This window comes from Citrus sinensis, chromosome 2, assembly GCF_022201045.2.
Source record: "Citrus sinensis cultivar Valencia sweet orange chromosome 2, DVS_A1.0, whole genome shotgun sequence".
NCBI lineage: Eukaryota > Viridiplantae > Streptophyta > Magnoliopsida > Sapindales > Rutaceae > Citrus > Citrus sinensis.
This window is the reverse complement of record NC_068557.1, coordinates 26995040-27006223: the sequence shown is the minus strand read 5'-3', so window position 1 is coordinate 27006223 and position 11184 is coordinate 26995040. Positions and strand designations below refer to the sequence as shown.

Here is an 11184-nt window from a genome sequence, read left to right as displayed (position 1 = left end):
AAGATTTAAGACCACCTCCACATACGATGCAACACGACAATGGAGCCACAGCCAACTCTGCTCTTAATAATTCTACCTGGCCCAACTGGAGAACGGGGTTTATGATTTCAATGAATTAAAATTTTTCAAAATCTACAGGAATCAGATATAGGGCAGAATCATACTTGCATACTAAAGAAATTGGAAGATAAGATGCAGCTCACACCATAGATTCACAAAACATAATACTTGGAATCAATCTCATCACCACTGGCTGTGGCGTAGTTTAGAGATTGTCAGGTCTGCTCCTCCAAAGCCGTCCATTACAGCATTTGCTGAAGGAAACTCTGCTCTAGATGTCAAACTACATACAAGAAGCATAATGAGAAATGTAGGCAAGAGATTAACATAGACTTCATCCCAACAGAATAGAAACTTAATTATGTAATATATGGTGAAATTGGCACAAATAAGTGTTATAAAGTGGTATAAGTATAGCATCAGGCTTCCTGTCAGGAAATTTAATCAGTGGTTTGATCCGATGGTGAATCGAGAATGTGTGTGCGGTGAGGAAGATGGAAAGAGGGAAGGAAAGAGCATGTTGTTGTATGATCTTCAAAATTCTTAAAACCAATGGACATTGATGACATGTCAATTTCTTTTGGTAATATCATTGCCAGTACCAACTTCAAGTTCACTTCTCTTCTGGGCTAGGTAATGGACTTCAGTATTCTACACAGCATGTCAGCAAGTCTCTGTGTCTTTGAGACTGGAAGAGTGGTTATACATCTTCAATAAATTAGTTAACAGAAGAAAGTGAGTAACTGACTTTGAATTTGTAGACCAAACAACATCCACTGCAAATTAGAATTTTGTGACCTACAGTTCTTGGACAAAAATGTGCAGTGGAAAGCACATAAATTTCATCTCATAAATGGGCAGTACAATGACAAGAAATAAACCTTACCTGCTTCTCATTACAACACAAGGCATGCCAATTCGTTGAGCCCCAGCCACTCCAGATTGACTTCCAGCAATAAGGAAGCAATTACGAACTGGTTTTTCTGCATATTCCGCTCCCGCACGCAATGCAGCTACAATCTTGTCTAAGCTGGATTAAAAACTCAACACATCAGACAGAAATTGAATTGCCAGAGTCAAATGAGAAACTAATTTGAGATGGTAAAATGTAGTTAAATTCTTTAATCAAAACTAGCAACTTGTTAAGAGCTTAAATACTATTTTGGACTTCTGCCCTTGAAGAAATTTTGGGTTTAGTAATTTCTTAGTATGCTATAAGATAAAGCATAACAGAAGCCCTTTTCTAATACGCTAGGCCTGAATAATTTTTCTCCTAGGTCATACAACTATAGGATTATTTTTATGGTAAAGTTGCTAATTGAATATACCAATTTTATGTATGTTAGGTTAAGTAACAATTCAGTTTAATTACAGAATTTCTTCTAAGACTAACTAATCATCAGATCTACTTTGACATGATATGCAACTAATCTTAGCATAAGTAATTCAGAGAAGCTTCATGAAGTTGCATACTTGTGTGAAGATTAACAATACTAAAGGGCATTAATCACTACGATGAATGAAACAGAAATTCACCACCAAAGGTATTATAGAAGCAAACAATCAGACTTTGTAACCAGTCCCTGATATAAATTCTTCAAGTAAAATAAACAAAACCCAAGATGCAAGTGACAAAATCATTGAATTTCAATGTTTGCAAGAGCGATATATATTTAACTAGCAAAGTAAAGCAAGTGGATCAACCTTTCAGGTGAGCTAGTGTCAATATCAACACTCAACTTTAGCATTGATGCAACCTCCTCTGCTATCTCTTGTTTTTGAGCAGAAACTGACCCAAACACAAGAACACAGCCTTTAGCACCCACAGTTCTGATGCAAAAAAGCTTATAGTAGTTCTAAAAGATGCACGAGAACTTTGGATAAAGATTCTACCTGCTTTTCTGGCTTCTGTAGCAAGCTGCTCATCCACACCTGAAGAAATCCCCTTGCCAAGTACAAATTGGCCATATAAACTCCGTTCTACTTCCTCATTCCCAACAATTTTAATTTTTGAAATTCGTTCTGAGCCAAGCTTTTCAACAACAGATCTAACAATTTTCAATAAGATAAAATTAAAAGTTAGAAGCCCATCCATATGCTAGAAAGACCATAGGCCAGAGCCCCGTAATGAGTAACTAACACAGCATACCTGGCAATTCTATCTCCGCTTTTACCATAGGCTGTTAGGACAATAAGGGGTATTCCTTCATTATATGCATCGTCAACAAAACTGGGAATTGCAACAGAAATCAGGTTTAAAACATAAATAATAGGGACCTTTGTAGGTCAATAAATGAGTTAAAAAAAGCATATTTTAGCAAATTCTTAAAAAAAGCAAATTTTAGCAAATTCAAAGAAAAAGACTGACAAAATTAAAATTTCAATGCTGGGAATTGGGATGGTATCATATGTCAATTCAAAGTCCTGTTAGAATTGGAGCTTAAAACCAATTAATGTGGTGCCAACTGGATCACCTGCATTTGTTCACATATTGCATAAAATAGAAAGATCTGAATAAAAGAAAAATGATTTTTAATAACAAATACATCATCAATCCAGAAGGAAACAGCGAGTAAAGCCCCAGTATTTTTATTATAAGATTCATCCAAATAGAATATACATAATATAGCAGGCACAAATCTTTATACAATTAGGATAAGACATCTCACTCTTCAACACCAGGTCGTAAAGGTGCATCTTTTGATGCCAGAAATTCATCCAGAGCATTTTTCTGCCGATACAACACAAATGATTCAGCAGCATAATATACATAATATATCAGCACCTTTATTCTCTTAAAGGGTAAAACTATGAAAATCAGCAGATTATTTGAGCAAAATTAAGATTGAACATGATTTTTTATAAGTTTCTTCAATCTAAACTGACATTTTTATATAAAGAAAGAATTAAGTGAAGTATTGAAAAGTTACAAAAAGGATTCTAGTGATAAAAGAAATTAAGAAATATAGCGAAGAACACGCTCAACTTGGCTGAAGATGAACATGTAAAGTTTAAGAAAGGGGTAAAAAGATGGTAAGGCCAATCTCCATTTATCTTAATTTTTCCAACTCTCCTATTGCACCAAATATGCTTCTTTGACATACCAATAAAAGAATAGTAGAGTACCAAGATGGAAATATCAAACCATAAGCTATTAATTCAGAGTAGTTTGAACTAGCCACATATTTCCAATCTTTTTCTTTTCTCTTTCCCTGTGAAATTTGTTCACATGAAGGTGTAAGCGCAACAAAAATTTTTGATACCTCAACTCTATTTTAATTTGAGGCCTTTGGGATTTTCATAATCTAATATTGCTTCCGAGATTTTCATAATGTGATATTGCTTCTGATATCTTCTCAAACATAATGTCCACGTGCTTGGCAAATTATTTGACAATTGAATAAACTAAAAGCTAGTCGCATTTATTAAGTGTTTTTAAAAATCGTTAAAACATATTCACCCCTGAATCCCCTGCCTGGGAAAAACTACAAGGAAGAAGACAAAAACGAAATACTTTGGCCCAAGAATACCTTTTCTTGCAAGACATTTTTGACAAAAGCTTTCTTCTCGTTTGTGGGTACTGAAGTAGGCCAACCAATCTAAAAGAAAGGCTATAGAAGTAAGACAGATTAAACACCAAAGGTAAACAGCCACATGTTAGTAGCTGTATCTCACAAACGTGAGGGAAGGTACTTACACGATTAAAAAATAGAACCAGCATTCTATCCTCATCACCAGCACTCTTCCTGTAAGGCAATTACAATTGCTTTAGAACAACCTTAAATAACATATCAGATGGCAATGCTTAAACTTTTGTTAATGGAAGAAATGACAACTATAGACATCACGAGTGATAAGTTTTAAAGCAAAATGTAAACAATAAAGAGAAGCAAGATGCATCATGAATATGACCTATGTGGTAAAGCAAATGATAGTGACGTCTCTCAAATAACTTCACAATTGAATGTGAAACAGCAAGAGAACATATCATAAAACCTTGACATGGCTGGTTTCTCAAACTTTTGATAGTAAATATTTTATTCTTTCTTGGAAGTTACATAGTAAATAAAACTATAAATACAATCAAAACAACCCATAGAATAAGAAAACAATCTTAATTGATTTCACACCTTAAAAGGTCTGTATAGATAGGCGCAGTCCAATTAGCACAGTCAAGTCCAAGCTTCTGAAATGCTGACAATTCAAAACAAAACAAGAAAAAAAAAATCGCAAGTCAAACTTACAAACATATAGATATAATTCCCAACCGAATGCAGTTCGTGTAAAATTATCATATCTGCCCTCACCTACATTGAAGGCTTGCCGATTGCCAAAGCGATATGCATCCACAAGGACTCTGGAAAAAAAAATGATTGAAGAACAGAAATTGTAAGCAGAAACAATAATATTATTATATGCATAATGTATAGTAAACAAGCATGCTTCTATATTCTTGCAATTAAAAACCATTTATCACAGTGTCTCATAATCAAATAATGGAAAAACAAAAGAGGGTACCCGTCAACTTCAAGAAGAACAGCGAGGTCCCGAGGTGGGTTTTGACTGTCATGGCCGGAGGAGGAGCTGAAAGCAGAAAAAGGATTGACGTGAAGACATTTTCCATGAAAATTGTAGTTTCTGGGGAAGGTAGAGGAAAATGAAGGAAATGGAGAGAGACAGTTGTGGTTTCTCAGTTGGGTAGCTTGATAATGATAGTAGGATTTCTTGCTGACGGTTATGGCGGTTGAAAAGCGCAGAGAGTTAAGGAGGGAACATGAAGTCGAACTGGTTTTCATTGCCATTTTTTACTCAATTTTTTTTTTCTGCGACTTATTATGAGCACTCTTTACCTTTCCGCTTATGTAAATACAGCTTTTGTTTGGGGTGTGTTTGGTAAATTGGAGAAACTTTTTTCTTCTAAGGAAATAATAGATTATTATTTTTTTTAAGGAAATAATAGATTATTTTCTGGATCGCGCAAAGTTACACTACATGCTGTCAGAGCATAATGCCAATTGTACGACATGTCGTTCTACCTTTATACTGACTAATAAGTTACAATATAATTTAATTTTCCTTTTTAACAAATTTTGAAATCCCACAGGAATTTTAGCAATTCTATCTAAAAAATAAGTGGAAAAGACATTTACATGGGAACCCCCCGCCGTATACAGTAAACCACATTTTTCGAATTCTTCGTGTGATTGGTGGGCAAGATTTTATTTTGATGAGCATTTGAAAATAAATTTAATTAAATATTTTGATTTCACATTATTTATTAGTAGATGACCACCATTTGTTACTATACTGCCCCTTTTCGAACCTGCTCACGAGGGGGTCTATTTGAATTTTATATTTCTAAAATATCTGTCTGAAATCTGAATTATCAAACTTACACTAACCGCGGGTACAAAGAAGAGAGAAAATGTTTTACTTGGACTGTGACGAAACGGTTGATGACAGCTCCGTCATCTTAACGGGAACGGGAAGTGAAGGGGTGTAGACTACAGAGTCATAGTTGCAAGTCCCAAAGTCACACATCGCATGCTCCTCGTTCGCTCTTGCTGCTCTTCAATCTTCAAATCCACTTGAAAATTACTCTTCATTTCATTTCTGCATCTGAAAATCAAAGATTGTACTCGTAAACGAGAAATAAAAGAGGGAAATGGAGAGCAGTGAAGAAGATGACGACTTCCCATCAATTGAGAGCATCACTCCTCAGTCCAAGATCGATTCCGTCTACCAATCCCACACTGAAAAGGTATATATATATATATATATATATATACATTCTTTTTTCCTTATTCTTGTTTTGTCATCTGGGTTTGTAATGCATTGAGTTCAGTCTATCAAAAATTGCTACTTTTTCTCATGTCTTTACGAAAGATTGTTTCTTTGTATCTGGGGTTTTCTCAGCTTCAAGTTCATGCTGATTGTTGCTGTTAGCTTTTAAAAGATGAATCTTTATCTTGGCAATGCGTTATGCACAACTGGGTTGTCTAGATTTTATTTTCAATGTATTGGAGTAGTTTGATTTCAATTCTTCTGTTTTGAGTGGAAAGCTGACAACGGGCAAAAGTTATCTTCTTATGGGAATCTCTTAGTGTGGTTGAATTAGTTTGAGTTCAATCGGTATCCGAAATTATTCCTTTTTACTTATATGTTCTCAGTTCTTGTTGAAGGAATGAAGTCATTTCTTTTCCATGTTTATCAATGTAGGGAATCAGAAAGCTCTGCTGTGAGCTGTTGGATTTGAAGGATGCTGTGGAAAACTTATGTGGCAATATGCGCACCAAATACTTGGCTTTCTTGAGGTAATGACATGTCTCTTGTTTTGGGTAAATGAGCAATCACAAAGAATTTTGATATTATTTTTTTTCCCTGCTCTGGTTTATTATCTTATTGCAGCATTATTACACTTGAAAGTTATATACAAAAGATATCACTAGCTTATTGGCACAAAACAAAAGAGGTGGGAGTTTAGAAGCTTGAAAAGATGTTTCACTGTAGAAGTAATTTTTAATTAAAAGAACTTTAGTCAGTCCCTATTGTAGTGGCTCTATGCCTTATTTATTTTTATTTTTTAACTGTGGCTATCAGGAGTACACAATTTATCCTTGATCCTCCATTTTTTAGCTATGAACTGATTTCTTGATAACATTTCCCTCTCCTTATGCTCTGCTAATGGCCAATTTGGTTATATATGATAGATACTAAAAATAATTAAATAAGCATCTCATGATTACAATGATAATTGTAGACTATCTGAAGAAGTTGTAGAAACAGAGCATGAACTGATGGAACTGCGAAAGCATATATCTGCTCAAGGGATTCTTGTCCAAGATTTGATGACGGGTGTTTGCCGTCAGTTGGAGGAGTTGTCAGTAGCCAATGGAAACATTGATGAATCTCTGTCAGATCCACAAAAGATTGAACTTGAAGACCCTTTGCCAAATGAAATAGACAAATGCAAGATGATATTCTTGGAGAAAATTGATGTTCTTCTGGCTGAACATAAGGTGGAAGAAGCAATAGAGGTTTTAGATGCTGAAGAGAGAAACTTTCCAGAATTGAGGAGCTCAGGTGAAGCTTCATCAGCTCAAGCTTCCTCGTTCAAAAGTGATTTCTTGAAAAGAAAGGCAATGGTTGAGGATCAGTTGGTTAAGATTACTGAACAGCCTTCAATCGGTATTCTAGAGCTGAAGAAGGCCTTAACTGATTTAATCAAACTTGGTAAGGGTCCTTTAGCACACCAATTACTGCTGAAATATTATGCGTCCCGTCTCCAAAGGAGCTTTGAGGTTTATCTTCCTTCATCTTCTGTATGTCCCGAAGTATTTCCAGCTACAATATCTAAGCTTGTTTTTTCTACAGTATCATTGACAACAAAAGACTCTGGTTTGATTTTTGGTGACAATCCTGTATATAGTAATAGAGTTGTCCAATGGGTAGAATGGGAAATTGAATATTTTGTAAGGTTGGTGAAGGAGAATGCACCACCTTCTGAGACAATCTCTGCCATGCGTGCAGCTAGCATTTCTGTTGAGGCTAGTGTTAACTACTGTTCATTGTTGGAATCGCAAGGCCTAAAATTGTCAAGGTTGCTTTTGTTGCTCTTGCGGCCCTACATTGAAGAAGTCTTAGAATTGAACTTTAGACGGGCTAGAAAAATGGTGTTCAACTTGGAGGATATTGATGAAAGCTTGCTGTTGTCACCTCACTTTATGTCTCCATTGTCTCTGTTTGCGACATCGTCAGATAGCATGCTTGTTGATAGCGGAAGTAGATTTATGCACATTGTTGAGGTAAGTATGCCTCCTATTCATGTGTTTATCTTTGCGTATATGTTGACTTAACTGTCTTTTTCAACTATTTTAACTTCAAGAATCTGAAAATGATGCGCCTTTCAGAGATTAATCTTGAAAAATTGAGTTAAGCTGATTATCTTGGACAATTTGTCTGTTCTCAGCTACTTCAAACAGTTTTTGTAATCAATTTCTTGGATGTTTTGTCAAGGAGGTACCTGATAAAATTTTGAGCCAAATGGTCCAAAATAAGTTAGTCTTTGGGTAGTTTGACTCGGTGCATGATTTACCTGTCTTATATCAAAATTCTATAGTTGTGTGTGCCCTGGTAATAGGGTGTGAGAATTTATGTTTCTTTTGTGAGGCCTAGAAGATAAGGCTTTTAAGTTTCTATGTTTGTACGCGTACGCCTAATTTCATGTGGACCAGTGGATGTGGACTCATGAATCCTCATCTTTCTAAGGGTGAGCATTTTCATAATCAATATTTTTGTCACTGGTACTTATGTTCTTCTACATGCATATGTATTCAGACCTGGCAGGATGTTTCAAATTAAAACTCTGCAGTTCATTATTGTTCCTTCTTCTTCTCTTTTCTCTCTCTTCTCCTGTATGTGTTTGTTGTATTGACTGATTGCTACTCAATTAATTATTGATGACTCAATTGCCATTTTTAATATAATATTGGGATAAATAAAAACTTTTACAGGAGATATTGGAGCAGCTAACCCCCCTGGTTGTTCTGCATTTTGGAGGAAACGTATTGACTAGAATTTCACAGTTATTTGATAAATACTTGGATGCACTGAATAGAGCCCTGCCTGGTCCTTCAGACGATGACAATCTGACTGAGTTGAAGGAGACCATACCCTTTCGAGCTGAGACAGATTCAGAACAACTTTCACTCTTAGGAGTAGCATTTACAATCATGGATGAACTTCTACCAAATACTGTGTCAAAAGTCTGGAATCCCAAGAATGAAAGCAAAGAAGTGGGAAATGAAAACATTGCGCCTAACGCTAGCACTACAACTGAACTAAAAGATTGGAAACGCCATCTTCAGCATTCATTTGACAAACTTAGAGATCACTTTTGTCGGCAATATGTTCTGAGTTTCATCTATTCAAGAGAGGGAAAAACACGATTAAATGGACAAATATATTTAAGTGGAAATGAGGAATATACACAGTGGGATTCTGATCCTCTGCCTTCACTTCCATTTCAGGTTATCTTTCTTCCTGTAAAGTTGAAGTTTTTTGTGTGGCCTTTTGAATGCTAACACTTGGATGTGGTCATTATCTTCTCTTTTCTTATTTTATTATTTATAATGGTTTCTAACTTTGAAATTCTTGATAATCACCATATTCTTATGAAGAGACTTGAAATCAACATCTCTAATCCTTGGTTAATTATGGTTTATCCATTTCACTTTGACAACATCAGCATTGCTTATTTCAAAGCAAATATTTGTTGATATCTGGGATTAGTCCCCCATGGATATAATATCTATGTAGTATGTTGAGCTTCTGCTATTGTTACAAACTTGGACTTCAATTTTAATTGAAGTTTTGTTTATCCTTGCATTCATACTTTTTAGCCCTGGTAAAACAGACTTATGCATCTGGTTCTTTTTGTAAGATTTGGTGGTTTTGTTGCAGGCACTCTTTGCAAAGCTTCAGCAGTTGGCAACTGTTGCTGGAGATGTGCTGCTTGGGAAAGAAAAGTTACAGAAAATTTTGCTTGCTAGGTTGACAGAGACAGTTGTGATGTGGTTGTCTGCTGAACAGGAATTCTGGGCTGTGTTCGAGGATGAATCATCTCCAATTCAGCCACTTGGGTTGCAACAGGTAATGTTATCCTGATTCCAAACTTATTTCTGTTGGTTTTTTATCACATTTCAACACAAACACACACACATAACACACAGTCAGTTTTACTTCTGGAATTAAAATCCATGACGAGCTTGCAATGTTGTAAACTGCGCTTTTCTCTGTTTTATAACGTTGTAAACTCGTCTTGGACTTTAATCCCGATTTTAATTCCAGATTTGAAGATTTTCGATATAGAATCAGCTTCAGGTCCGGAATTAAAACTTTGGCCATCTTTTTCTTTTCTATGTCTGGATAGCTACTTAGATGATAGTTTATGATTGGAATGAGAATGTCTGGATAGCTACTTGAAAATACTTTTATTTTTACAATTTAGCAGCCAAGGAAAAATTTCATGGAGCCTCTCTCTCTCTCTCTTCATACATCTGCTAAGCTCTCATTTTATCTTCTCTTGGCAGCTCATTCTTGATATGCACTTTACCGTTGAAATTGCACGTTTTGCGGGCTACCCATCTCGTCATGTACACCAGATTGCATCTGCCATAATTGCTCGAGCAATCAGGACCTTTTCTACTAGAGGCATAGACCCAAGGTACTATTCCTATTACTGTTGAAACTATTTATTTATCTTTCCTTTGCTCTCTAATAGTGACTAACAAGTGCAATCTTCTCATTAGTGCACTCCCTGAGGACGAATGGTTTGTTGAAACTGCAAAGTCAGCGATTAACAAACTTCTATTAGGAGGATCTGGGTCAGATACCTCGGATATCGATGAGGAACATATTATCCTAAACGACGACGTAGACTCAGATTCAGCTGATACTGCTTCTTCACTATCAACTGTAGAATCGTATGAATCTTTTGCTTCTGCAAGTATGGGTGAACTTGAGAGCCCAAACTTCACTGATCCTGAGGCCTAAGTTTTGTGTTTAGGTGGTTTAGCATTGATTTTTAGATAGGAAAAAATGACTCCATTCTTTAACGCAAGAGGATGGTAGACGGATCACTTGTCGGGTGAAGATTTTTGAATTGCAGATGTGTGTTGGATGATGCAATCAATATACAGGTCAAGAGGAGAAAAACGACGGCAAGTGTTGTAATAGATGAGAATCTTTTGTTGTAATGTTGTATCTTCTAGTATTTGTCCCTGGATATAATTGTAAAACTGTTGTATGAAAAGCAATCCTAAGTTATTATTTATGACCCCCAATCCCTAAGGAACTTCTGAAAATTTATACCATTGCTAGATGCTCTCCCATTTTTGTTTTCTTGTTCATGGTGGATTCATAACCGGGGGTAAATTTTCACATTGTACACTTGTCTATATATATTAAAAAAGAAAAACTGAGTGAGTAAAAATGGACACCTAGAATTTTTATTCTAAATAATGTGGTATGTGATGTGTAATTTCTATTTATTAAATTATTGACAAATTTTCATAAATTCTTAATAAATTAATTAAATTATCTCACTTTTCATATATTATTAAT

At 35.5% G+C, this 11184-nt stretch overlaps 2 protein-coding genes across 5 annotated transcripts; one reads left to right on the top strand and one right to left on the bottom strand.

Moving 5' to 3' along the window:
• Window positions 1-22: 22 nt before the first annotated feature.
• On the bottom strand, window positions 23-4910 carry LOC102623016 (CBBY-like protein). 3 transcript variants are annotated; one of them, XM_006468385.4, is made up of 11 exons: window positions 4579-4909; window positions 4368-4417; window positions 4191-4254; window positions 3758-3806; window positions 3591-3659; window positions 2730-2791; window positions 2210-2290; window positions 1954-2108; window positions 1765-1849; window positions 947-1090; window positions 23-343 (listed from the first exon to the last, which is right to left on the bottom strand). In XM_006468385.4, exons 1-11 carry the CDS (start codon window positions 4860-4862, stop codon window positions 244-246), a joined length of 1143 nt encoding a protein of 380 aa, XP_006468448.2. In that variant the 5' UTR covers window positions 4863-4909; the 3' UTR covers window positions 23-243. The 3 variants fall into 3 exon arrangements, with proteins under 3 accessions (XP_006468448.2, XP_015382581.2, XP_006468450.2); XM_015527095.3 differs by lacking the exon at window positions 23-343 and adding an exon at window positions 394-768 and having other exon boundaries at window positions 4579-4910; XM_006468387.4 differs by lacking the exon at window positions 23-343 and adding an exon at window positions 394-748 and having other exon boundaries at window positions 4579-4910.
• Window positions 4911-5464: 554 nt separating this feature from the next.
• On the top strand, window positions 5465-10904 carry LOC102623690 (exocyst complex component EXO84C). Of its 2 annotated transcripts, XM_025095154.2 has the most exons (8): window positions 5465-5821; window positions 6280-6374; window positions 6821-7293; window positions 7435-7865; window positions 8574-9089; window positions 9523-9711; window positions 10152-10285; window positions 10371-10904. In XM_025095154.2, exons 1-8 carry the CDS (start codon window positions 5726-5728, stop codon window positions 10612-10614), a joined length of 2178 nt encoding a protein of 725 aa, XP_024950922.2. In that variant the 5' UTR covers window positions 5465-5725; the 3' UTR covers window positions 10615-10904. The 2 variants fall into 2 exon arrangements, with proteins under 2 accessions (XP_024950922.2, XP_006468451.2); XM_006468388.4 differs by having other exon boundaries at window positions 6821-7865.
• The last annotated feature ends 280 nt before the right edge of the window (window positions 10905-11184 follow it).

What these genes read in the sequence shown, in the direction of transcription:
- LOC102623016 (XM_006468385.4), bottom strand. Translation starts at nt 4,862, where the DNA reads ATGGCAATGAAAACCAGTTCGACTTCATGTTCCCTCCTTAACTCTCTG. An exon ending in AAAATGTCTTGCAAGAAAAG is followed by an intron (nt 2,792 to 3,590) that starts GTATTCTTGGGC and finishes TTGTATCGGCAG; the next exon opens with AAAAATGCTCTGGATGAATT. An exon ending in GACACTAGCTCACCTGAAAG is followed by an intron (nt 1,091 to 1,764) that starts GTTGATCCACTT and finishes TTTTTAATCCAG; the next exon opens with CTTAGACAAGATTGTAGCTG.
- LOC102623690 (XM_006468388.4), top strand. Translation starts at nt 5,726, where the DNA reads ATGGAGAGCAGTGAAGAAGATGACGACTTCCCATCAATTGAGAGCATC. An exon ending in TGCCTTCACTTCCATTTCAG is followed by an intron (nt 9,090 to 9,522) that starts GTTATCTTTCTT and finishes GTTTTGTTGCAG; the next exon opens with GCACTCTTTGCAAAGCTTCA. An exon ending in AGCCACTTGGGTTGCAACAG is followed by an intron (nt 9,712 to 10,151) that starts GTAATGTTATCC and finishes TTCTCTTGGCAG; the next exon opens with CTCATTCTTGATATGCACTT.